Source organism: Polypterus senegalus, chromosome 8 (genome assembly GCF_016835505.1).
Source record: "Polypterus senegalus isolate Bchr_013 chromosome 8, ASM1683550v1, whole genome shotgun sequence".
NCBI lineage: Eukaryota > Metazoa > Chordata > Cladistia > Polypteriformes > Polypteridae > Polypterus > Polypterus senegalus.
The window spans coordinates 154,386,919-154,414,575 of record NC_053161.1 but is presented as its reverse complement, the minus strand read 5'-3'; the positions used below and the strand labels follow the sequence as shown (position 1 = coordinate 154,414,575).

Sequence of the window (27,657 nt, the reverse complement as noted above, 5' to 3'; positions counted from 1 at the left end):
TGTAATTCTGGCTAAATAAACTGGGTTATTGGTCTCTGAGAAACCAGGTTGGAACACTTAGCTTTCTCTGAGAGTAACCCGATTATTTGGCCATATAAACCCCCAACCAGGTTATAGTTACGGATTTTGTAGTCTGTGCATGTCTGCTGCCCTCTGTCAGCCAATGCATGTGCTTGCTTCACACATGCTTTCAGTATCCACAGGTAGAAGATGGTGGAGACGTCCACCAGATAAAGTTCTAGAGGTAAATGCTAAGATGATTGCATTATTCCATCTCCTAGTTGAAAAAAATATCTGTCTCAATAAATATTGGAAATTGCTAAATTTATGTTGATGAATGGATAGCCAGTGCAAAGGTCAGCAGCACAGTCTCAGGAGCAGTAGGACAACTCGTTAAAATAAACATGCATTACATAGTCTGATTACTTTTTAAAGTAATGAATAACCTAACACAACACTTACTTTACTGAAGTAAAAATACCCGCATTAAGTTAGCGATATCAGAAAGTCAAGTGCACTGCAGCGGTCCGTTTATTTTTTGTTCCGACTGACTGCCAAAATGGAAGATTAAGATTTTTAAAACTAAAGGAAAATATGGAGAACTTTTACAAGAAAGTGGTGGAGATTTTCGTGGAGGAGGATAGGCACCTGGACTTCATTTACAAACAAAGGTAAGACCATAAATGGTTTTCAATTTTATTAAAAAAGGGATTAGACTAAGAAAAAAAAATCCAATATTTAAAAACGATAATTTGACCTTAAATAAAATATTGTTTTGTTTCTCTTGTTATCCTTTTGTTCAACAGTCAGTATTAAAATTGATTAAAGCATCAGAATTAAAAGCTCAATTAAGGTCAAAATTGAAATTCCGTTGTTTTATTTTTTTTGGACACCACTGTATATTTTCATTTGTGTTGAATGAGAATGAATTGTGGAATTGCAACAGCAAATTTAGAACAAATGGAGGGTGCAGAGCAAATGCGCTCCCTCCACTCTCTGTCGCTGCTATAAATGTATCGTTCTTTCTTAGCCAAATATGTACCTTAGCTATCTGTGCGTTAAGAGTGCTGATGACATATGAAACATAACCAGCAGTCAATGTGCATGCTGCCAATTGAATAGTGAATAACCTACTCTTTTGTATTCATATATTTGTAAATCTGACTCGGATGGAGTCCGTGCCTCACCAGCCATGAACCTCACTGCACTTCACTGTTAAGCTCTTTAACAATATTATTTTCAATATATTGCTATATATTGTCAGTCAGTCAATCATTTTTTCAACCCACTATATCCTAACACAGGGTCACAGGGGAAACCGGAACACCCGGTGAAAACCCACGCAGACACGTGTAGAACATGCAAACTCCATGCAGGGAGGACCCAGGAAGCGAACCCTGGTCTCCTTACTGCAAGGCAGCAGTGCCACCATGCCACCCTATATATTGTATGTTGACAAATTATTTTTGTAAAATTAGGTACAATTTTAACTTTGTTTACTTGAAAAAAAAGGTCATGTATTAATCTCTGCAAAGATCAAAGTAGAGCATGACACCACTTACATTCCATTTTTATTACTAGGAAATGAATATATGTTTTTTGAAACTATGGAAGCAATTGGGAAGATGATGACACTTTACTTGTTTAGACAGCCATGGAAATTAATTCTTATTCAAAATTCACTCTGTTTGTTTTGATCTGGGCTTAAGTTACTACTAATTTTCAACTAGTTGCTAGAATGCAGTGCTATAACATTCCCTCAAAATATAGTGGCAATTTCAATGATTTTAAAGCCAAGATACTATTATCATCTGGTCTTGAGTAACTATTATCAAGCCTTCTTTAATCTACACTATATTTAATCCATCAAAGTCACCAGGAATTTAGACCTTTAGAGACCTCTTCATATCCAATGTGTGCATATCCTTTGAACACTGATGTCTTAAATATAATCTTCCAGTAACACATCACTTTTTCTATGTACAAGTGAGAAATTTTGTCAGAACAAACCAGCCCAGGCTCTTTCATCTTCCATCACTACTGATGTTTGAAAGTATAATGATTAGTAATGATGATAAGATAGGCAGCTATTGCAGACTAGAGTTGATCCCAAGAACATCTTGGGCAATGACATGAAAAAGACTGTTCAGAGTCTCAGACAAGTAATGTAATTTATGCCAAAATACATTCTTCTTAAATCTCTGCAACACATGGAGTAATTCTGCCAAAAAATGCACTTTGCACACTCTCAGTTTTAATCAAATTACTCAAAATTTAGGTAAGGCAAACTGTGAACAATATCAATGCATATGCTTTGCTACGTCAGGTCATATGCTTACATAAACAAAGCCCCCTGAAGAAATAAGATGTCAAATTCCTAACAGGCAAGTTAAGTAAGACGTAGTCATCTCTGTTTAATGCTAAATTACTACAATAACTCAACAACTGCACTGAAAATATATAAATTGACCAAGAAAATCACAAACTAGGAAATAACATATTTAATCAAGACAATTTCAGCTGAAAGCAAGCAATGACTAAAAAAAAACAAAAAAAAACTGCAGTTATAGGTATCCAAGTTTAAGAAAAAAATCTGTACATTACTTCCAAAAAATGATTTACTTTATCAGAGTTCATAGATCATATCTTTTAAAAAGCATTGCAAACTACCAAAGACTGCACAAAATCATTAATGCTTCATCCTAAAGGAACAGTGTATTAAAAAACAAACACAAGAACAATGTGATCTGAGAGATGTTATGTAAAAAATATTTACAGGATGCAGCCAGGAATGTCAGTTTATTTTTTTATTTTTTGCATGGTCTCGATATTTTAGAACAGTAGTGCAAAATCTTTTTAATGCTGACATACTTTTGAATTCAATATTTAAATGTAGACGGAAAACTTACTTCTTTTTATGAAATAGAATGGCTTTGTCAAATGCGCTGTTAATTTTTTAAGATTAATCAGGCATTTATTATCTCCAATTGATTTTTAGGCACTAAACATACAGCCGTGTTGAACGTCGTGTTCTTTTATCCACAGTCAAAGTTTTACTTCTTTACTTTATACACCATCATATGTTACCAATTGTACTGTAAAACAGTTTTTTTTTTAAATCACTATGTAAAACAGACTAAATAATAAAACAGATTACTGTTTTTACTTCATAACTGCAGAGACCTTGGTTTAATCTCAAGTCCAGTCACTGTTTTCAGTTTCCATTTTCCTGTCTGTAATACAGATTTTCTCTAATTACAGTATGTTTCCTCCCACATTACATGTGCAGGCATTCTATAAATGAGTGTGTCTTTATACAGTTCAGGGTGGGCTTGTTTATAACCTCTACTGAATAATGTTATTCTCCAAAAACCAAATAATGAGAAACGTTGGCTATGAAAAGTGAAGGGATGACAGAGAAATTTAAGATTTTCAAATAATATTAAGGAAAAGTGAACAAATGGTTCAGAACTCATTATGCTTCTTTTTTATCAAATACCATCTTACACTGTAACTGTAATAAAACTGATGAAGGAGTATCTCAAGGGGGTTACTCAAACGCAGACTTTAATAAGCATAAAACGTTTTAGTAGAACAACATGTGGGAATAGTGAGAATAATAAGAAAATAATGGATATTTGAAAGACAGATGCAAAACAAAAATGTCTGCTTCAGAGGAAGTTCCAGCTTGACATTGAGAATGTTTTGCAAAATTCAATAGCTTCCAGTCAACAAAGGTCTCTAACTGCTGTTGGAGAAGCTATAGTCCTGGCATTTCCATTAGTTAAAAGGAACAGGGGTACTGATATCATCTTGCAGCTTCCTGTTCTCATTTATTTTGACCAGCACCTCACCAGTCCTCCCATGAGCGTAACTGCTGTACTGGCACCTTCTTACATAATTCAACTGGTATCTTCACAGTCTGCAGGCCCACTTGCATTTGCCATCTGGATTTCTCAGTTCTACAGGCCCACTGATGACCCCTCTGTGGATCACAAAACTTCTTTGTATTCATTTTGTCACGTGATCTCCACCTGTTCCTTCTCTTTCCAACTGCCATTCCAATACCCTCACTGCACTATCACCCAATATATTCCAACACAAAGGACATGTTTCTATTATATCAATATTTAATTACCATTTAAAATTACACTAATTATATTTTAAATAGTACAGCAAAAGCAATTACATCCTCTTGGAAGCATTAGGAAATTTAAGAGAACATCTCAGGTGACATGTAAAACATTAGTAAAGAAGCTACAAAACTGGCCCTATATTGTGTACCAGACAAATAATCTTGCACTAACTGTTAATAGCAGAAAAGGTCAGTATTGATATGAGAAATGTCAAAGACCAACAAGAAAGAAATATTATGAACAATGTAAAATTTGGCACTAATACCTATTTTCAGCTTATTAGATGTAAAAAAACAATCTTGGAAGAGAAGTAATGAATTAGGAAACATAAGGGAGAAATACACACTTAAGTAAAGGGCGTTTAAACTGATATTGCTGTGAAATTTTCACATGTGAAGAAGTGAAATACCTCCTAGTGACCACATTATCAAACCACATAGTAAGAGAAAGTAAGAGATACGTGCTGTCAAATAAATCATCAGAACCATAAAATATTTACCCAAGAATGCTCAAGTAAACTAGTTACTGCATTCTGGGAAAATTCACAAAAAGCAGAATCTAGCAGATAGTCCATCATATAAAAAAGTTAATAAGGCAGATTGTAATAAATATAGAACTAACAGATTAGCGCATACAATGGGGAAATTCATGAAGTCAATTATCCATCCATCCATTTTTTTTTTCATCCATCCATTTTCTAACCCGCTGAATCCAAACACAGGGTCACGGGGGTCTGCTGGAGCCAATCCCAGCCAACACAGGGCACAAGGCAGGAACCAATCCTGGGCAGGGTGCCAATTAATAAAGCAAAAAATATGTGCATCATTAATCAATAACAGGTGTATCAGTGAAACGTTAACAGGAGTTTATATGGAGGAATTGTTTTTCACTAATGAGTTAGCAACAAAAGGTTCTGATCAAAGTTTTGCATGCAATATTATTTGTGTTCATTTCCAAAAAGCTTTTGATGAGGTATGACTCAAAAGACGAGCAATTAAACCTAAATAGGTGGGAGTTTAAGGTGTAATTTTAAGATGTATTTAATACTTGCTCAAACACTAAAACCAAAGGGTGATGTGGAAAGATAATTTTCCAAATTGGGTAATGTTAAAGGCGATGACTATCAGGATGTCAGTGACACTTTAATGTTATATAAATTTAGCAACTATGAATCAATATGCTAATTAAAATGGCAAGCTCAGTTATGGGGTACACTCTGGACCCCCTGCAGGTAGCAGCAAAAAAAGATAATTAAAAAAGATTTAGAGAAAATATGAACAATTCTGCACATCCTCTCTGACACACAAACTCTGAGGACTTTCAACCAAAGAATTACTCAGCAGAAGTGTGTCAAGAAACACTACTGAGGCTCCTTTATACCAACAGCACTACGTCTGTATAATACCTCACTGGGACTAGGACAGCCAAGTCAGACATTTTTCTTTCTTTTTAATTTACTCCCTTTTTAGTCATGTTGGTGTCTGTTTTATCTATCTACTTAAAAAGCCTTTGTATAAAAAAAAATCCCCCTGGGGACAAATAAAATTATATCTAGAATCTAATCTAATTAAACTAAAGTATGTATTCATTTAGCAAATTTCACTGAGGATGGTTTAGAAACCTAAATTTTAACAATCTTAAAACTACTGTACTTAACACCCAAAACATAATTTATAGTCAGGTTGAACTGAATGCAAAACAGTTTATACAATATTACTGGTTCATCACAATTTACTAAAAGAGAAGCACAAAATTTGCAGTAAATGGAAAGCAGCTTTTAGAACTTGTTGTAGTCATATAGAAAATAAAAGTACTGATAGTTGTTTTCCAGTTAAAACAAATTTTGTGCTTCTCTTTTAGTAAATTGTGATGAACCAGTAATATTATATAAATTATATTGCTCCCAATAAAAACTAACTTAAGTAAAAACTAACAAAATTATTTTCATTAGTTTAGTTATTTGTGTACAAACTGTAAGCATCTGATGAACTAAAGTTTGTGAACCAGTCATTTACAGCATTAAACATTCCAAGTCAGACAGGAAGGGGAGTGACCACATGCTGAAGTCTCAGTCCTGTGTCTGGACTTACATCACCCCAGTGGGTAACATGAAGAGGAAATGGATAGCCAAAGCAATATCCTTTGCTTTCATTTTGTTAAATCTCAAAGTACACATAACAGTGAGCGATTTATACGTTTAAAGCATTTCTCCCTGCTTCTTAATTACATTTTTCTTTAGCAATAGTACTGACTATTATATCTGACCATCTGCTGGTATTAAACACTAATGGTTCACAATACTTACCTGCTCAAGAGATTGGGTTAAACATATAAAAAAACAATATTCCTAGACATCTGCAAAACAATAAATGCCAAACACATTAACGTGTTTGAGAAGCAAACACAAGTTACCATTATTAAAGTAATAATCTGTTTGTGTACCAAGGTCAAATCAGTTATTCCTTTTTCAGCACCACACAAAAATGCCCCAAAACAACAGCAATGTATACTGTTATATATATAAATGTATAGATAATCAAATATATTTTCCAAATCTGTGAATGAGTGTGCCCTGAGTTAGGCTGGTACTCAGTTTAGGATTGTTCCCAGCTTTGTGCCAGATTTTGTTGAAATAATCTTTCAGGAAGGATGCAGAGAGATAACTTTGTTAATTATATCAATAACAACTGATTAATAAGTCATGATAAAGTAACAGTGTGTGGTTCATTGTATATAAAACCATAAAAGTATCAGGCCTCACCTTCCCAAGAACACAAAGTGTCCATTTTTCTTCTTGAAGTAACTTCATATCTGATCCAGTTTGAATATTTCTTTTCTTGTCTGGCAATTACTCTGCTGGCTTGTTTTGTGAGGTAAAGAGAGCTGTTTAAAACCTGAAGCCATCTCATTTCCCCATAGCACGTCCATGCTGGAGCAGTCTGGCAATCCTTCATCCTAGCCAGGCGTGTGTGGTGAGGGAAAGAAGTGTTGGTGTCAACCCATAGGCAGTCAAAAGTATGGAGATTCACTAGTTGATGGTTCTGGTTCCAGGTCCAGTGCTGCATGAGATTGGTTTCATTGCATTTCCCAATTGATACTGCCAAGCTGTCTGGGAACAGACATAATCCACTCTTGCCATGAGCAATGAGAAATACATCTAGAAGCAAAATAATTCCACTTGTTAACATTTTCATACATTTTGAGCATTCACAGGTGTGGTGATGATCATTCAGTATATTAAAAGAGTTAAATATCCATTCATTCAGCCATCTATGATTTTCTGAACCAGTATTCTAATAAACATAAGACTGGCATTTATTTAAGCAGAATCAGGGTCAAGGAAGGAGCCAATGACAATGAAAATGTTAGAAAAAATGCATGTGAACACTAGAATAAAGAACAAACTGCACATAGTGTAGTACGGCAGTATTGCTAATCAATGAGCCATTATGCCATTTAATTTTAATAAAAACAATGCTTTCTATGTCCTAATGAAGCATCACATGTAGAAAGTTAAGATATTATATAGTGTAATGTGTATTATATGTGGTATAAAGCACAGAACAATGTAATTATTGGAGCACAAAGTCTTTGTAATAAATATAGTCTTTACACAGAAAAAGACATTTGATTGGAACTTCAGCAGCAAAATCCTGCAGTGAAATGATTTAATTAAATTTCACACCTGAAAAAATCATTAATAATTTCTAACCAGGAAAAATACAAACAGCTTTTAATTCAGCATTTTTTTAGGGGGGAGTGGGGGTTTCTGACTGCAAAGACTAATATCAACATATACATACAGTATGTGTAGTAAGCATGAACGGAAGGTGATTTCACATGCTATAGTTACATCAACAAATCAAAAATGAACTGTTATAAAAGGGTTTAAAGACTTCTGTATAAACTCTATTTAGTGTTAATGTGCTCCATTACAGCATTTCAACACATCTATGAAAACCTTGTTTTCTGTGAAAACTTGTGTTTGAATATAAAATGAAAATGTCAGAAAAGCTCTGACTACAACAACAAAAAACAATCTATCAATACATAAACAGACATGGTGAAGACAATATCCTTTACCTAAAAGAACGTATTGCTACCTATTTTCTACAGCATAGATTGCATTCAAAGAATGCAGGCATGTTTAAAACTTCCAGAAAGAATAAAACTACAGTTGGAAGCAGGGTTTTTAGCCAGAGGCCCAATGATTTTACAATAATCTACTTCTTATCAAAATCAGAATTTCAGTAATTTGAAAATACACTTCTTTACTATAACATACTTGTAGAGCTGCCAGTTGGGCTTTGCCCATAATGTACTGTAGTGAGTCTGGCAATCATTTTAATTAACTGGTATTGACATTTAAACATTCTTTTTTTAATGATGTTCTATGATCACCCTTCACATTACTAACACTTTGACCAAATAAGCGTTTGAGCACAGGAAACATACTATCTTCTTCTTCTTCTTCTTCTTTTTCCACTTGTATTATTATTTATTATTATTATTATTATTATTATTATTATTATTATTATTTATCCCCTTTTGGATTTAGAAAGGGATCTTAGCATGTAACAGCAACATTAACATCACTGATGGCAATCCCAATATCAGACCTTTACCATCTTCCACTTAAATCATCAACACTAGCCCACACCGTAGTATACTATAGAATGGTGGTTCTCAATTTCAGTACTTGAGTCCCCCATCACTGTAACTGTAGGTTGATTCTTTTAATTGGACTTCTACCTTAATTGACCAAGCAGTTATTCCCCAGTTGGTTTACTGTTCAGCTTTGTTTGCACTGGTGTTGCTCTTTTTGTTTTTTATTTTCAGTAATTTGACACATTTAAGAGAGTAAATTCCACAGAAAATGGCATTTAGAAAAATAACAAAACAGACTTAAGCATTCAAAGATATGGCAAAATATAAAACATTTTATAATTTCTTTTAAATGTGTCATATGACCGCACTTTTCTAAATAAAATAAGAGAAGAAAAAAACAATCCCCCAGTTAAACAATGACATCAATTAGAGTAATTAAGCACTGATTATAGAATTGGTTAGAAAAAAATCTACAGCTTTAGGGACTTTACAGTCCCCAGGACTGAACTTGAGACCCACTGCTGTTGAATGCTTAGGAAGACACTGAACAGTGAGTTGGCCCAACTCAGATGAACTGGTTATTTCCTAATAGGCAAGCAGCGTGGTGCAGTTGATAATGTGTGGACATAAGCAAGTTGCTTTACCTGCCTGTGCTCCAATTGAAAAACAAAGGAAATATAACCAATTGTATCTCAAGTGTTGTAAAATGACTTGAATAAAGGCATCAGCCAAATAATTAATAATGATAGCCATAGGTAAGAAAGCTTAATTTCTCTTGAATCTCTGCAAACTAGACTTTTATTTTCCACTCCATCATTAGTAGCTAACTGTAGCATAAATATATTTATATATTATGATTTTATATGTCATTTTAGAAGCTTTAAAGTACTTGAAAAAAATAAAAGTATATTTTTAAATATTTATATGTGCATTTGTATGTACAAGTACAACTATATTATATACTGATTTTGACTTTGTTTTATTTTAACTGTATTATACATAAATACCTTCATCAGGGGTTAGGGTCTGGTTTGTTTTCAGTTGGACTCACAGTCTAATTAAACAAGCTGCCATTTTCCAGTTTCTATATTCTGAGTCCAATGTGGAAACAACAAAACTAAGTCTAGTCAGTTTTTATTAGAATGCACTGAGCATTTATATATGTTACTTGGAGCTAATTGAATATCTTTAATAGTTATTAAAATTATTATCTTAAAGTTGTTTATAAGATTTTCATCATAATCATTTGCATTCTTCATTTCCAGGTGTTCCATATGAGCAGGTTATTTTGTGTAATGCCAAAGTAGTTGCAGCTTTTCAGTATTTCATGCTTTTTACCTGGTGTCTGCTCTGCTTGTTGTTGTCATTATTCCAATGTAATTAAGGAAGCAAACTACACAAGGCACTACTGAGATGCTGTTCTGAATGCAAGATAGACAGACAGACAGACAGGCTGTGGCTAAGGCCTTGGACTTCAAGCCTTGAGTTTGTGGGTTCAAACATCTCTACTGTCAATGTAAGACCATGACCAAATCACTTCACCTGCTTATTCCCCAACTGAAAAAAGAAACGTAACAAATTATAGCTCTCAAATGTTGTAAGTCACCTTGGATAACGATGTCAGCCATGTAACAATAATAGACAGATATGAAATACAATATATGAAAGATGAAAGATAGACAGCACTATATGATAGATAGAACTTTACTAATAACCAGGGATTCAAATAGTCTATCATCTATAAGTATAGTATAGTATAGTATAGTATAGGATAGATAGATAGATAGATAGATAGATAGATAGATAGATAGATAGATAGATATGAAAGGACACTTAACATTAAGGTACCCTATAATGTTGATTGAGTTTTCATGAAAAAAATAACACAAAGACAGATAGGCTGAAAGAAAGTGTAGCAAAGTGGTTAAGGATTTGGACTGTAAATTCTGTGTCTGTGAGTTCAAATTCCTCTACTAAAACTGTGTCACATTGAGCAGATTACTTCACTTGCCTACGCTCCAACTGAAAAAAGAAAAGTCACAAATTATAACTCTCAGATGTTGTAAGTCAGCTTGCATGAACGCATCAGCCAAGTAATAATAATTGACTGATATGAAAAACACTATATGATGGATAAAAGGTGGATAAACCCGTTAGGCACTAGAAGATAGATAAAGTTTTTCTGATAACCAAAGGGAAATTCAAATAGTCTATCATCGATAGATAGATAGATAGATAGATAGATAGATAGATAGATAGATAGATAGATAGATAGATAGATAGATAGATAGATAGAGTGAAAAGAAGTATATAACGATAGATAGATAGATAGATAGATAGATAGATAGATAGATAGATAGATAGATAGATAGATAGATAGAGTGAAAGGAAGTACATAACGATAGATAGATAGATAGATAGATAGATAGATAGATAGATAGATAGATAGATAGATAGAGTGAAAAGAAGTATATAACGATAGATAGATAGATAGATAGATAGATAGATAGATAGATAGATAGATAGATAGATAGATAGATAGATAGATAGATAGATAAATGAAAGGACACTTAACATTAAAGCATTCTATAATGTTGATTGAGTTTTCATGAAGAAAATGACACAATTACAGACAGGTTTGAAGGCAGTGTGGTATAGTGGTAACCATTTTGGACTCCAGGTTCTGTGTCTGTGAGTTCAAATCCCTCTATTAACACTGTGTGACATTGAGCAGATCACTTCCTTTGCTTGTTTATGTTCCGATTAGGGTGGCAAAGTGGTTAAGCCTTTGGACTTTATGCCCCGAGTTTGTTGGTTCAAATCTCTCTCCTGACACTGTGTGACCATGAGCAAATCTCTTCACCTGGTTATGCTCCAACTGAAAAAAGAAATTTCACAAACTGCAGCTCTCAAATGTTGTAAGTCAGCTTGAATTTAGGTGTCAGCCAAGTAATAATAATCGACAGACCAGAAATGCACTATATGATACATAATAGATAGAGAAGGTACTATATGATAGACAGATAAATAGATAGAACCTTACTGATAAACAAAGGGAAATTGAAAAGATCTGCATCATTATCTACATAATTACACAAGCCTTCACCATTAAATACAACATATCACGAACAATGTCTTTAAAAGCACATTAGTTGGTAAACCATAAGTTAAGGGAAATAATGAATAATGAAAAGCATGCTTTGGACATCATCCGCTAAACTCTGGAACTGAATAACATAATGTGAACCCCAGAAGTTGAACTAACTGGAATGCGGTGAACACGCTTGGATTTGTTGTATGAAGCCAATAATACTTCCAACCACGTAAACTGGATCAGGCCTGGTCTTTGAAACATTATAAGTATTATCAAGGCCTCCTGGAAAGGTTTTTAAAACGAAGGAAACTGAGCTTCACACAAACAATGGCAACGATCTTTCCTGCAGGAACATTCTGGAGGAAAGGGGAGGGTGCGGGGATGTTCTTCTTCTTCAGGTGCTGTTATGCTGATTGAATGGATAAAAAAATATCGGACGATATTATTTAAAACGCCATCAAGTAGGGACGCACCCCGGTTATTGGCCAGCCGGGTAGCACAGCACAAATAGGTCAGAGACGAAGCACATCAAGTTCACCCAGTCATAACACAGCCACCTACCCTTGAACAATCGTTGATTTCCTTTGGCACGAAAACATGCCCGTCCGACTTACGGTGATTTTGTGTTTGCTTTGATTACACAAATTAATCAAGTGAGCAGTGTGCTCGCTGGCAGCGGTTCTCGCCGGCGGTGGTAAGTTCCCGCTGCGCACACTATTTGGGCGCGAAACGGGCGATCGGGCGCGCGGGCGCCACAAGCCAAGAGGGTCCGGGACGGAGGGGGGCGCACCGCGCTACTCACCCAAGTGCCTGGCCGACTGGACCTCCAGCAGTACAGCAAAAGTAACGATGAACAAGACGACAGGGTCCATTTTACACAGAACACGGCTTCATGCTGCCAGTAGACCTCAGATGAGCAAACTTAAGGCAAAAGAGGAAATGCGCTTTAAGGGGAAAAGTCAATGACGAGCACTTCCTTCCATTCCATTGTTTTTGGCGTTTCAGGCAATATTGTCATTTTGGGAGACTCTTCGCAATGAACGATTTATCTCCTCGGATTTGACTTTTAAAAGAACGAGTTTGTCTTCCATCCCCACGTAAACGGGGGCTTGCTGCGTGTTCAGGGGTCCCGGGTTCTGTAAGGTTAAACACAAAGCAGCTGGGGATAGAGAAGTAATGTGAAACTTATGACGGAGAAACAGATAAGAAGAACCTTGAAACATTATCATCACACGTTGAGAATAAAACAGACTAGAGCAAAATAATATTATTGGTTAAACGCAAGAGAAAAACAAATCAGTCAGGCAAAAACAAGTACAATAGCAAGCAATCGTTACATCAACTTATAAAAAACATTATTAATTCAGTCAAAATTACCATTTGCAGGAAAATAGTATAAACTAAAACTGAACATAAACTCGTATCTCTGAACGCATCGATTGTACTAATCAAACTTTATTGTATACAGTATAAGGCAATCAACATAATGTTCAATAACAGTGAACTTTAGAGACAAAACAAGATTACAATAGAATATTCAGACAAAGGTTTTGAGTCAAATAAAAAGAAGAAAACCATAATTTAGAGATAAAGCAAGAATAAAAGATTAAGCAGCATGAGGAACTGCAAAAACAGGCAATAACTGAAATAAAGCACTTTGGGAACAGGTACATTCAGTCAGGGCCATCTTCATGTATGGGCACTGGCCAGGGGTCCCAGGCTAGTCACGGTGCAAAGAAATGTCCACAGGGCTTGTCCAGTGTGCCACAGAAAGGGGTCCATGATTTTTGTGATGTCTTTGTATGTTTCTGTTTTGCTATCAAAACAGGGCCCCCAGCACACTACTTTTCACAGGGGCCTATGATGTTAGCAAGACAGCCCTGCATCCACTGAAAGAGGATGAGTTGTGGCACTTTAAGGTATTCTACAATTCAGCAAATAAAGTTAATGTTGGAAAAATAACCATTGGATAAATGTAATAGCTATTGAGACTCGGAAACAGATAACATGATTAAGTACAACAGAGAAGGTGTAATCCATTGAATCCTTAAAGTAATTCCTGAACAAGACTGGAATAAGAATCTCAGAGAACTGTATTTGGAATATTAAACCTGGAAATAATATTCACTGTTAAAGCAATCCTCAATGAGGACAGGCTCAGGATGCTTACTCAGAATAACAATGAAAAACAGCGATGGGAGCACAATGATTAGTGTGGCTGTCTCATGAAGCCATCATCCTGGATTTGAATCCTGCATTTAGACAACACTGTTTGTGTAGAGAGAGTATACTTGTTCTCACTGTGTCTGCTTGGAATTTTATCCAGGTACCCCATTTTTTATACCATCTTGTATGGACATTTGTGTGTATTATAAACTTATGTTGTATAAGAGACTGCAGTTGTGTGTATGGGACTGGCCAGATGATACTGAATTGGATTTAATGGTTTGTTAATGATAATTTATGTAGAAAAGGAAGAGAAATATATGTATTTGCATATAATCATTCATCTTTAAATACAGTAATAGACACAAAATTATTGCTATTTTTTTTAAATGTGAAGGTTAAGAATTTAACAGGAAAGACACGGCAGGAAACATACTTGTTTCAGAAGAAACAATAACGTTCCTTTGATGCAGACCCAACACCTGTCAAAAAATAGTACATGCAGAAGTACAGACTAGTTACAAGCTGATTACAGAAATGAGATAATGAGTTAGACATAAAAAAACATATGGAGTTTCTTCCATTTTCATGACCCATCCATTTGTTTTATCACAACTAAAGGGAGCCACCACAAATCCTGGAATCAACAGGCACATGGCACCTGCCCTGGAGCTGCTATTCTGTCACCAGCCAGGTAGTCAAGGGAGTGATTTTCCTGTTCCATTCCACTAATTTTGAACCCCTATCACCGGTGTTCTGGTCTATTTAGATGTTCTCCAAAATTAAATAACCAACTATTCTGATCATTTTCACAGTTATAAAACTGGTTTCTTTTTAAGTGAAAATTCAGTATTCAGGGCTCATTTTACTTGATAAAGAAGTAAATTGTTAGAAAGTCATGCTCTCTTCAGGATAAACTTTAGTTTGTGTCTACCATATTTAAACATATGGTATATAAATACATGGTACCAACATATTGGTAAAGCTTATCAATCCCTTTCTTTGACTCACGTTGGGGGGTGAAATGGCTTTGGTCACTGGCATATGATTACAGTGAGAACACAGCATGAGATAACCTGTGAACCATGTGCTGTGAGATGGTGTGGATTAATACTATAACATGGTGGAGATGTAGTAAGTCATTTATCAACAGAAAAAAACTAAAAACAACCCTATTTTGGAGTTGTACATGTTTATGCAGCATTGCTAGAGTCAGCCTTTCTCTTCATCTACCAATCTGACTATTTTTTCAGTCTCTATAGTCACATGTTAATTTTAAATTATTCCTCTCTATTTTGAAAATATGGGTGTAGAAGAGCAGTTTTTGATATACTGTACTTTTACAGCTCACAGGACTCGAGTTCAACTTCTATCCCCGGCAGTGGTTAAATTTTCCACATTTCTCTTGTGCCAGACAGGCTTTTCCCTGAACTCTCAGGTTTATTTTCACGTCCCAAAAACATCCTATCAGGGATACTGTTTATGGTAACCTGACTTGGCAGTAATGAGAGTAGATTTTTGATTAAATGTGGAGTAATGTATGGGGAAGTCATCATGAGACTGACCAATTAATTGGTGAATAGGCAGCAGTTTTGCAGTGACAATATTAGGTCATGATAGCAAAGTGGAAGCCAAGTCTTTGGATGAAGCTTTCTATGTACCAGTTAGTTTTGCATCCAGTCTACACCTATGACCGCAAGCACCAGCTAGTGATAAAAAAAGAAATAAATAAAATTGTGAGGATAAGTGGTAGAAATTATATTCCTGCACAGGGCTGCTGGGCTTATTCTCCATGACCAGGAGCTCAAGTGCCTTGCTGGTAATTCAGTAAATATCTTCATTTTTCCTGCTGAACACAAAGTGGGTCAAAACTAAGGCAAATTAGATGTCCTGAGAACATGTAGCCCAATTACTAAGTTTTGCAGATTCATTGTAAGAGATATTAAAGAGTAAAATCCATTAGTCCACGACTATGGAGAGTGAGCAGATATAAGGAGGTAGCCTCCATCGTTTAAACAAAAACACTGTGATGTAAAAGAAATCAGAGTTAAAAATCTTTAAGTATCTATGTCTAATACAATAGACATATGATTTCTTTTTCTGTTGTGCTTTCACTCTTTTTTGAATTTAGACCTTACATATTTTACCTTCAATCTAATAGTTAATTTCTCTTCAAGTTTATAACAGAGCAGAAAATGATTCTCATGTATTATTTCAAAAATAACAGAAATTTATTGGCATTTTTGAATGTAAAGTTAACACCAAGAGATAACAGTCCAAGGTATGCACACATAATTAAACTGCCCTACTCAATGTATATAGAAATAACAGATTGCTTCACAAGACTACATCACTGAGTGTTTCACTATGAAACCACAAGGAGCATTATTTTCAGTTCTGCTGTATTTATTTTATTTTATCAAGGCATATTTATGTACAGTATTATAAATAGATAGATATATATTTATATATATATATATGTATATAGTTTTTCAGGATATCGCAACATTCATTTCAAGTAATAATATTTAATAAAATCCTTAGAATATGCCATACATTTGTAACTACAGAGAACACATACTACAATATACAGCATACTGTCTGAAACCAAAGACAGACAACAGTAACATGTTTATAAATATCAACATTTATGTATTGCAGCTGAGTTGCTTATCCAAGAACGAGAGACACGTCATTTTAAAAGTTTGTATCACAAATAAAAAAGAAAATTATTACATATAAAAATTGTCATTTCAAAAAACTCTTTAATTATATCACAATCAGATTTTTCCTTTGTTGGTTTTATTTTTCTGAGATAAAGTAAAAATACTTGCAGTTTCAGCAGCAAGAATTTTATGTGGCTGAGAATTATGAATGGCCACATAATTTATAATAGCACTTGTAACTGTGTACATTTTCAGTCATAATACAGAAACTGAAGCACACTGGGACATTTATAGACAAACTCTCATAAGCTTAAAGACAAACCCAACTATCACACAGCAGGCTGTAGTGCAATCCCATGTAATGACAGAGCTAGAAAGTACAGTATTCTAAATATTCTTCACATATACAGTATAGTATACAGTATATCGAGCAAAACTGAAATCAGGCAGAAGTGTCACCAGAATAGTAATACCCATCCTGCTTCACAGATGTTTATATAGGAAGAAATGTACATTATAGATTCTTTTGAATGATATTGAATGCTCAACTAATTAAAAATGTTCAATTTTTAATAGAAGGGTTCACTTAGCATAAAGGGGGTTGGTAAAGCTCTTAATGATGTGGACTAGCACCTTAAATTTGATTGACCTTGAAAAAATAACCATCAGTTGTAGCCATTTCATTTTCTTAAATAAATCATGAGTGACATGAACCAATGAGGTAGAGTCCAAGTGAATAGACTTCAAAAGTGAACTACTGTAAATTCAAAAGTACTGATCATGTTGTGTCAATTCTTCACTACAGTAGTCTGTGCTTGCAGTTAAATGCTATGGCAAAAATGTAGCACTGAACATAATAGAATTGAATTACAAAGAGGGGAACATGAAAACCCTTTTTGGCATTTAAATGAGTACTATTTTGTAAGCTTTTATATTCTTCTTCATCAACTCACTCAATCTAGTTCTGTAAATATTTTAATATTTGACAGTTTTGTTTATTTTTACTTTGCTTGCTTATTTTCACTTTGCCATTGCCGAGACAAACAGTTCCCATTTACCTACGCTTTGATAAATGCAGAGTACTGGACAGTCTATGTGTATAGCATCTTTTACCAAAGAGCTATATATGTAATTACTTTTCCTTCAGAGTTATATGGATTTCATATTCTGATTATTAGACCACAGTGGGTCAGTGGCCAAAGTGGACTTGTCAATAGTAGAATTTCACTTCTGTTTATTCTTTTAGTTAATAAATATGGTATTAAATACACGGTTTTACTAATTGAGACTAAATATTATATGTCACCAAAAGACAGCATTTCATTAGTAGCCCGCAGACCTCTAGTACAACTGCAACAGGTTATCTGCCAAAGTTTCTTTACCATTATTGTCAAATCTATTATTCTTTTAACAAAACCCTGATGTGGTTTCAAACAGTCTGGCTGAAAGTATTTGAGCAACAGATACATTCCAAAAATAGACCTGCATACATATTAATATGTAATTTCAAAGTCAGCTCACCACACAAAAGATGTCCAAATTAGAAAGTAGATTGCACAAAAGTAGAACTGGAAATGTAACTGGTAGCTAGTAATCCATCACAAAAGTTACAAATCCCACCAAATTTTATTTTCTGGTAAAGATACACGAACAGAATATACACAATCATACAAGCAGATGTAACTGCTGTGAAAAAGTACATTCATTGACAGAGATGCAGACTTTTTCCACTCAAATAATCTAGTGTTCAGTTAATATGCCACAGAAGTTAATCACAGTGACATTTCACTGCAGCTCTCCTTGTTTTGACAAGTTGCCAACAGCAGGTAACACAGGTACCTTTTTAGTTGCTTCACTGAACAAAATACAGTCCATATGCAAACCACTCCTGGTGAGTTTATTGGCCATCTTCAGAGCAAAGACTGCATTCGTAGAGATTCAAGGCGTGGTGGACAAATTCATACTGCTCGCCAGTCTGAATCATGCCTCCTCTGCAAAGAAAAAAAAACAATAGCCCAGTTGTGAAAACATGAAACAGTATTACCCATAGATTGACACTGGTTATTCTCAGCATAAAAATTAATTCTGTATAAAATAGACTTTTACATGGCTCTATCTATCTATCTATCTATCTATCTATCTATCTATCTATCTATCTATCTATCTATCTATCTATCTATCTATCTATCTATCTATCTATCTATCTATCTATCTATCTATCTATCTATCTATCTACCTATCTATCTATCTATCTATCTATCTATCTATCTATCTATCTATCTATCTATCTATCTATCTATCTATCTCCAAAGAGAATGGGCACAGCTGGAAGACAGACATTTTTGAGAAGTTGCTGAAATCTGGATGGTAAAGAACAGTGTCTCCCTTAAACTACACTGATAATTTATTATGTCAAAATGAATATATCACTTCACATTTCAGTGCTCCTATCGCAGAAATACAGAAACTTTTTAACTGTACATGTAAAATGAATTACACATGGGTTCTTGCAGCCAGGGATGATATCAATAGATAGAGAAGTTATTGTCTAAACTAAACTTTTAAAATGTGGGCACAACCAAAAGGTAAACAGTCAGAAGTTGGTAACCTAAAGATGTACCAACACCAAATCTAAATGTAAAACTGACAAAGAATTCAAAAGGTAAACCAGTATGAATCAAAAATCAAAAGACATAATGTCAACAAAACTAGATTCAAAACTGTTAAAGTTATGAGGGGAAATTCCTATGAGGCTAAAAATGACCTTCGATAGATACTATGAGTGCACATACTAAAGTTGTTTGAGGGTTGGATCCTTAAAACACAGAAGCCATAGCCAAAACCAAAATGTAAAACTGTGATTAATTCCAACGTGAGAATTGCCAGATGTCAACAACCAGAACACATACTGCCACCTATATTCCAGAATTAAAACATACATTAATCATTACTTGAATCCATACAAGAATCAGAAAGTATAAAGCCAGCAAATTCTAGAAATGAGACTGTTACAGAAGCTGAAGCAAGATTTGCCAGAAATTAAAAATCGAAAGACATTCATCCCTGAAAGCTCATGCTGAAGTTCTTTGAATGTCGGTTGAAGAGTCCGTGATGTGACATAGTGCTGTGTGGGATGCAGTGCTTAGCAACAGGGCAGCACATCATAGCGACATAGTCATACAGACTGAAAGCCACAAAAAATGGTGACGTAATATGCTTAAAAAAATAGAAGATAATAACTTTATATTATCTTGTTATTGTTTAATATGAAGCACACATGTACTAGTATTTCCTGACACATTAAGCTTCCAAGAGACAATAACAAAGTAGCAGAAAAAATTTATAAGTAAAAAAAAAAGTTACAAAATGGTCGAGATTGTAATATAGATGTTAATAAAAATATACTGAGGTTCAGTCACAATACAAAGAAATACGCTGAATGCACATTTATACACAGAACAGTCTTACTCTGAAAATCATGAGTATGCTACTGAAATAGACTTAGAGCTTCCAAGAAAACTCACTGAGCGTTTCGGATAATATTTTAAGGATGGTGAGAAGGCCAGCATCAGAAGATATTCCAAAAAACATATTTTATGCTGATAAGATTTAATGAAAAATGGCATAATGGCAATTAATTACTGATAGGCACATACTTTTAGGCATCTAATATTATTTGGCTTTCTTATGACATCATCTGCTGCAAAAGTTTAAACTTGAAATAGTACATAAATCAAAAGGTGTAAACCAGCAAAATGTAGACAAAAGACTTACAGAAGTTAAAATCAAAATTGCAAGGACTGAAAAATTATTAAAGATTGACAAACCAGGCTTAGTTTTGTTATGGATGTTGAAATGTATTAGAACAAACAAGTTCTTAAAATAATAAGATTTTTTCAAACTATGAAAAACATTATAATACTACTAATCGGTAGGTAACAACGGAAAACAATGTTTAAATACACTATACAAACATAATCAGTGAACAAATACATCTCCAGATAATAACAAGTTGTCTGGTACTGTAAAATAATGATTATCTTCCAGTGCTTTTTGCTTGACTGAGAAGATAATATTTAAAGGCTCTATTTTAATTGTGTAGAATTATAAACAAAATATTTTACTAAATAAAAATTTCATTCCAATTATGGTTGCTACTGTATTGAGGTATTCACAGCATATGCAAAATAAGAGCAACACTAATTGTTGTAGAACAGTAGAACAATTTAAATGAAAAATTATTCAACCCAACACACTTGCTCATCCTGTTCATTTAGATTCTCTGGAATAACATTGAACCGATACACTGAGGAGGAACAGAGCTAAAAGAAAAAACACAAAGACCCCTGAAATTATATTTTACTAATGTGTTAGAAAATGGTTATGATCCAATTTCATTGCTTTTGCCAGTTTAGCTTAGGAAATAAAATAAAAAAACACCTAGTTATTGCATAAGTAGCAAATCCATGGGTTTAGGAAGTAAACAGATCTTTAAAGAAATGTATGAGTATACTGTGTATATGCTGGATTCATCTATTGCAACCTTTCTGAAGGTATACAATAAACAACAAAAAATAATAAATACAAAGCCAGTAATGTCAAAGTAATGCCCATGTGTGTTTCTATTATTTTTTTCTCAAGGTGTTTTTGCACTGTACCACTATATCCACTTGTAATCATACTCCCATATCAGTAAGCTTTAGTCAAAATAACATAAGGCCATCCATTAATGGTATCTCTTTTGTTAAGAGAGACAAGAATGTAGAGGCAACTTTACTGTCATAAAACATTTACACAATATGTACCATAACTTCACATTATCTGTGCATAAGAACAATATTGTCTTTAATGCCTACGACTGAGACATGACTTTAAATTTTAGCTACTGAACCAAAACCTATGAAAACGTTTCATTGAAGTTATGGTTTAAGTATTTAAGCCCTGCAACATGAGTAAAGAACACTGAGATTTCCTTTATTAAAAGTATTTTCAAATTCTGGCCAAAAATAATAATGCACTAAACCAAAGTTAATACCATTGCATGTGGGCATTTCTGAATTTTCTCACTTCTCATACATTATTAGTTTTTTAGAGGGTATGTGGGCATGTAGGCTTCATCCTCATGCTCACATATCACTCACTCACTCACCATCTTTCTCCATCCACTTGTCCTGGCAAAAGCAACTTGCAGATGTCAGGGTTTTTGCCATGGTTTAATCCTTAGCTTTACTCTTTTTTTATTTTATTGATTTTATTGAAATCACACAACATTCCATACAAATAAATCATATTTTACAAAAATAAGATTGAAAACAAATCAACCCCCACCCCTGAGAAAGACAGCAAAGCCAGCAGAGTAAAACTTAAAGCTAGTAAAAATAAGTAAATAGATGAACTAATAAGCAAATAAAGAGAAATAAAGAGGGGAAAAAGGGGAGAGAAACTGCTTCCTCATTGCTTTAAAAGTGTATTCTAAAATGTTATTGATTAAATCCTGCCAGGTTTTGAAAAAGTTCTGCACAGATCCTCTAATTGAGAATTAGATTTTTTCCAGTTTCAAATAATATATAACATCAGTTACCCACTGACTTAGAATAGGTGAGTTAGGATTCTTCCAGTTGAGCAATATAAGTCTACGTGCCAATAGTGCAGTAAAGGCAATTACAGTTTGTTTGTCCTTCTCTACTTTAAGCCCATCTGGAAGTACACCAAATACAACTGTTAATGGGTTAGGAGTGATTGTGACACCAAGGCTGTCCGATACGTATTTAAAGAGTTTGGTCCAGAATGATGTTAATTTGGAGCAGGTCCAGAACATGTGGCCTAGCGAAGTTGGAGCTTGATTGCAACGTTCGCAGGTTGGATCTTGCCGTGGAAACATTTTGGACAATTGGAAGCGAGACAGAGGTGCTCTATATATAATTTTGAGTTGAATAATTGTATGCTTTGTGCATAAGGAGCTCGAGTGGATTCTCTGCATTGCTACCTTCCACTCCTTTTCTGAGATATTGAGTGAGAGATCCTTTTCCCACTGTCCTCTTGGATCTTTGAAAGGGAGGGACTGTAAAATAGTTTTATATATTGCAGAAATGCAGTCTGAGTCCTCAAGACTGATCAATATTTTTTCCAGCATCGTGGTAGTTGGGAGGTGAGGAAACATTGTCAGTTTCTGATTTGAAGGAAGTGAAAGAAATGTGTTACTGGAAAGTTAAGTTTGGAATGTAATTGTTCATAGGATGCAAAGATGTTGTCTATTAACAGATCTCTTAAGTGATTTAATCCCAAATGTTTTCCAGTCATTAAAAACTGCATATGTTTGAGAGGGTAGAAAAAGGTGGTTCTCGTGCAGTGGTGCCACAGATAAAAGTTTCTTTATCTTAAAATGCTTCCTACATTGGTTCCATATTCTGAGTGAATGAAGCACAATTGGGTTGTTAGCATAGTGGCGATAAATTGCATTTACTGGAGTACAAAGCAAAGAATATAAAGTAGTACTGCAGGATTTTATTTCTATTGTGAACCAAGCCTGTGTCTGTTCATCTACTTGTGTCCATGTCCAGGTTTTTATAGCTTGTATATTTGCTTCCCAATAAAACTGAAAGTTAGGTAGAGCCATTCCTCCTTCTGCTTTAGGTCTTTGTAGGGTTGCTCTTTGGATACGTGGATGTTTTGAATTCCAAATAAATTAGATTATGATTGAATCTAACTTCTTAAAAAAATGATTTACTGATGTACTATATTGGAATGTTTTGAAATAAAAAGAGAAGCTTAGGAAGGATATTCATCTTAACAATGCTAATTATTCCAGCTAAAGTGAGATGAAGGGTTGACCATCTATGCAAGTCTTTCTTAATTTTTTCCATACAGACAGCGAAAATTTGTTGATAGAGAGCTTTATGTCTACTTGTGATGTTTACCCCTAGGTATTTAAACTCATCTGCGATGATAAAAGGTAAGGTGTCCAATCTAATATTGTGTGCTTGAGAGTTCACTGGAAAGAGCACATTTTAGTCAAATTAACTCTGAGACCAGAGATCTTTTGAAAATCTGTAAGTGCTGTTAGGACTGCTGGCACAGTATTTTGTGGATCTAATATATACAGTACCATATCATCTGCATAGAGAGACATTTTCTGTTCAAGTTCTTCTCTGATAATCCCCTTTATCTCATAAGCATTTCTACAGTGAACTGCCAGTGGCTCAATGGCGATTGTAAAAAGTAGTGGTGACAAGTGGCATCCTTGTCTGGTACCACGTTCTAGTTTAATGTAGTCTGAATTAATGTTGTTAATACAAACTGAAGCTTCTGGACTGGTATACAGTAGATTGATCCATGCAAAAAATTTCTGGTCAAACTCAAATTTCTCCAATGTAGTAAAAAGGTAGTTCCATTTATCCATCCATCCCTCTATATCCTAACTACAGGGTCACAGGGGTCTGCTGGAGCCAATCCCAGCCAACACAGGGCGCAAGGCAGGAAACAAACCCAGGGCAGGGCACCAACCCACCACAGGGCACGCACACACACCAAGCACACACTAGGGACAATTTAGAATCGCCAATGCACCTAACCTGCATGTCTTTGGACTGTGGGAGGAAACCCACACAGACACGGGGACAACATGCAAACACCACGCAGGGAGGACCCATGAAACGAGCCCGGGTCTCCTAACTGCGAGGCAGCAGCGCTACCACTGTACCACCTTGCTGCCCTTAGTTCCATTCAATCATATCAAGTGCTTTTTCTGTATCCAATGATAATAATATCTCTGTGGGTGTTTGACTTTGTGGATGAAAATATTATATTAAACAACCGTTGAAGATTGGAAGCTAAATGTTGGCCTTTAATAATTCCTGTTTAATCTTGTGATATTTTCCGAAGGCAGCACTTTCTCCATCCTTCTAGCTAGGTCCTTGGAGAGTATCTTAACATCATTATTCAGACGTGAAATTGGTCTGTATGATGCACATTGTAATAAGTCCTTATTTTGTTTAGGAAAGACGGTGATTAATGCCTGGTGAAAAGTTTGAGGTTGAATTTTATTGTCTCTAGCTTCTGTAAATGTTGCTAATAAGAGGGGAGCTAGCTGAGTGGAGAATTTCTTATAAAATTCAGCAGGGTAGGCTTTGGGGCCTGCTGCTTTCCCACTCTGAAGTGACTTTATAGCATCTAGTAATTCTGAAAGTGCCAGAGGATTATCCAATTCCTCTGCACTGAGAGTATCTATTTGTGGTATCTGTAATGCATCCAGAAATGCATTAAATTGTATCTTGTCTTCTTTAAACTCAGTAGAATATAGGGATTTATAGTAGTCTCTAAATGTGTGAGTTATATTTTTATGATCAATGATTTTGTCTCCGTTTATTTTGGCGATTGCTAGGATTGCATTGCGAACTTCTTGCTTGTGGATTTATTGAGCAAAGATCTTATTAGCTTTCTCTCCGTGTTCATAGTAATGATGTCTTGATTTAAAAATTAGTTGTTCTGTTTCTTTAGTTGTCAAGAGGTTGAGTTCTGAATGCAGAGCCTGCCTTTTCCTATGAAGAGCCTCACTTGGACACCTGGCATGTACTTGGTCTATTCTAGTAATTTTGTTGATTAGTTCTGATACCTTCTTGGTTTCCAATTTATTTCTGTGGGAAGGATATGAGATAATATGTCCTCATAAGAAGGTCTTCAGGGTTTCCCGGAGTATTCCTGCAGAGACCTCTGAGTATGTATTTGTCTCTAGAAAAAAACTGATTTGTTCTGGATATAAATTCTGTACAGTTCTTGTCTGCTAATAAAAGTGGGTTAAGATGCCATCTGCGAAATGAGTATGTGTGGCATAATGATGTTAGCTCCAAGATCAAAGGGGCATGGTTGGAAATAACAACAGCGTCATTCTTGCAAGATTTAATTGTAGGTAAGAAATTGTTATCTACAAAGAAATAATCAATTCTTGTGTAGCAATGATGCACACGTGAGTAGAAGGAATATGCTCTTGAGTTTGGGTTTAGAAATCTCCAGGGGTCTGATAAGTTGTGATCAGTTACAAACTGTGTAATTTTCTTTGCAGTGTTAGATGTCATCACCCCTGTGACAGGAGACCTATCTCAGTCTGGATTTAAAACACAATTAAAGTCCCCAGCCATTATAATTTTATGAGTGTTCACATTGGGAATGGATGCAAATAGATTTTGCATAAATTTCCTATCATCCACATTGGGTGCATAAACATTTATCAAAATCACTTTACAGTTAAATAATTTACCCATGACAATCACATATCTCCCTTCAGGATCAGATATTGCATATGATACTACAAATAAGACTGTTCTATGGATAAGAATTCCCACACCTTTAGTTTTCTTTGTAAAGCTGGAATGGAATATTTGGCCAGTCCAATCTCTGTGCAGCTGAAACTGATCCTTGCTTAATAAGTGGGTGTCCTGTAAAAATACTATTTTAGCATTTAGACCTGTTAGATGAGAGAATACTTTCTTTTTCTTTAATTCGTGATTCAGGCATTTAACATTCCAGCTCACAAAGTTAATGGTCCGGTCATGGAGACATTGGTTCTGAATTTTTGATGTCATTTTGTAGTCTTAACTGAAAGTGAAACAGCTTTGACCTAAATTTCCAATTTTCACAGGAGTTATTGCCATGAAGCCTATTGTTACATTGGCACTTATCATTATAAGGATTGAAAGGATAGATTAGAGATAGCTTGCTCTCTTTCTCTCTCCCTCATATCCCCCCACCCCCCCATTTTGCCTCTCCACGTAAGGCTGGACCCCACTTCATAAAGTCTGAGTCCTCTGACATACCTAGAGATGGAGCTTAAAGTTACTAATTTAATTTCTTCCACATCTACATACATATACGTCTATTATTGTAATTAAAACATAAACAGAAAGTGGCAGAGAAGGGAAAAAAATGTATAATTACGGTACCAGTATCATTGCAAGCGGATTAGACAGCCGGTAATATCTTCTTTGCCATGCCATGACAGGAGGCGACTCACGATAGTATTTCAGAAAGTGTGGGGATCAGCTTTCTTAACTCTTTTTCTGCTTCCTCCATAGTGGTAAAGATGTAATGCTTGTCTTGAAAATCCACTTTCAGTTTGGCAGGATACAAGAGGGTGTATCTGATCTTGGCTTTCCGTAAGTGCTGTTTAATGTTGTAAAAAGTGGAATGTTTAGCAGCTGTTGAGGGTGAGAAATCAGGGAAAATACGAATGTGGTTATTTTCAAATATATTTTTTTGTTTCTGTTTGAGAAGTTACATTACATTAAATTTAAATAGTGATTTTTTGAAACGCACACAAAAAGTCCTAGGTTTAGAGGTATTTGATCCCCGTATGCGGTAAGCTGCTGCTATCTCGGTGCCTCTCCAATTATTTTTGAGAATAGTTCAGCTATAAATTTCACTGGGTTTGGACTTTTAACGATTCTCAGGTAGACCTTCGATTCTAATATTATTCTTTCTGCATCCACCTTCCAGAGCAGCAAGTCTGTCTCCGAGTTTTTTGCATTCGGAATTTGCAGCCATTGCTTTTCCATCTGCAGTGCATGCCAGATGTTTGGCTGTTTCAAATAGAATTGTAAATGTTTGCTTAACGTCTTTCAACTGATCACCAAATGCTCTCAGTTTTTCCTCAAACTTTGATGCATTTTCCTGAATATGTTCCTCAGTTTTTTCCAGCATACCTTTAAAGGCTGCCTCAAATCGATTATATACATGTTTTTCAAAGTCTTTATTATCCTGCCGCAGCTCCACTCGCAGCTTCTCGTTTGTCTTTTCTTTTGTTTTGAGCATTTCATTTATTTATTTCTTTATATCTTTCTAAATATCTTTCTTGAGCTCATTTATGGTCATGGCCATTGTAGCAAGCATTACCTTCAGTTCAGACAGATCGTTTTGGCCTTCGTGCTCTGCAGGTGAAGCGGCAAGCCCTATTACAGCCGATGCTCCCGGCTTGCGAGGAGTAGATGAAAGCACA

At 35.1% G+C, this 27,657-nt stretch overlaps 2 protein-coding genes across 2 annotated transcripts in view; both read right to left on the bottom strand.

Annotated features, from left to right (window-relative positions):
• Nucleotides 1-12,750, bottom strand: part of ptprb (protein tyrosine phosphatase receptor type b) — a 117,153-nt gene extending 104,403 nt beyond the window's left edge. Inside the window, exons 1-2 of the mRNA XM_039759857.1 lie at nt 12,641-12,750; nt 6,898-7,293 (exon numbers count right to left, since the gene is read on the bottom strand). Coding sequence (XP_039615791.1) covers nt 6,898-7,293; nt 12,641-12,710 — 466 coding nt within the window. The 5' untranslated portion in view covers nt 12,711-12,750. The remainder of the gene's footprint in view (nt 1-6,897; nt 7,294-12,640) is intronic.
• A 3,461-nt stretch (nt 12,751-16,211) lies between these two features.
• The window catches only part of ptprr (protein tyrosine phosphatase receptor type R), a 261,788-nt gene continuing 250,342 nt past the window's right edge, over nt 16,212-27,657 (bottom strand). The window contains exon 14 of the mRNA XM_039759911.1: nt 16,212-18,661. Within this exon, the coding sequence (XP_039615845.1) occupies nt 18,568-18,661 (94 nt within the window). The 3' untranslated portion in view covers nt 16,212-18,567. The remainder of the gene's footprint in view (nt 18,662-27,657) is intronic.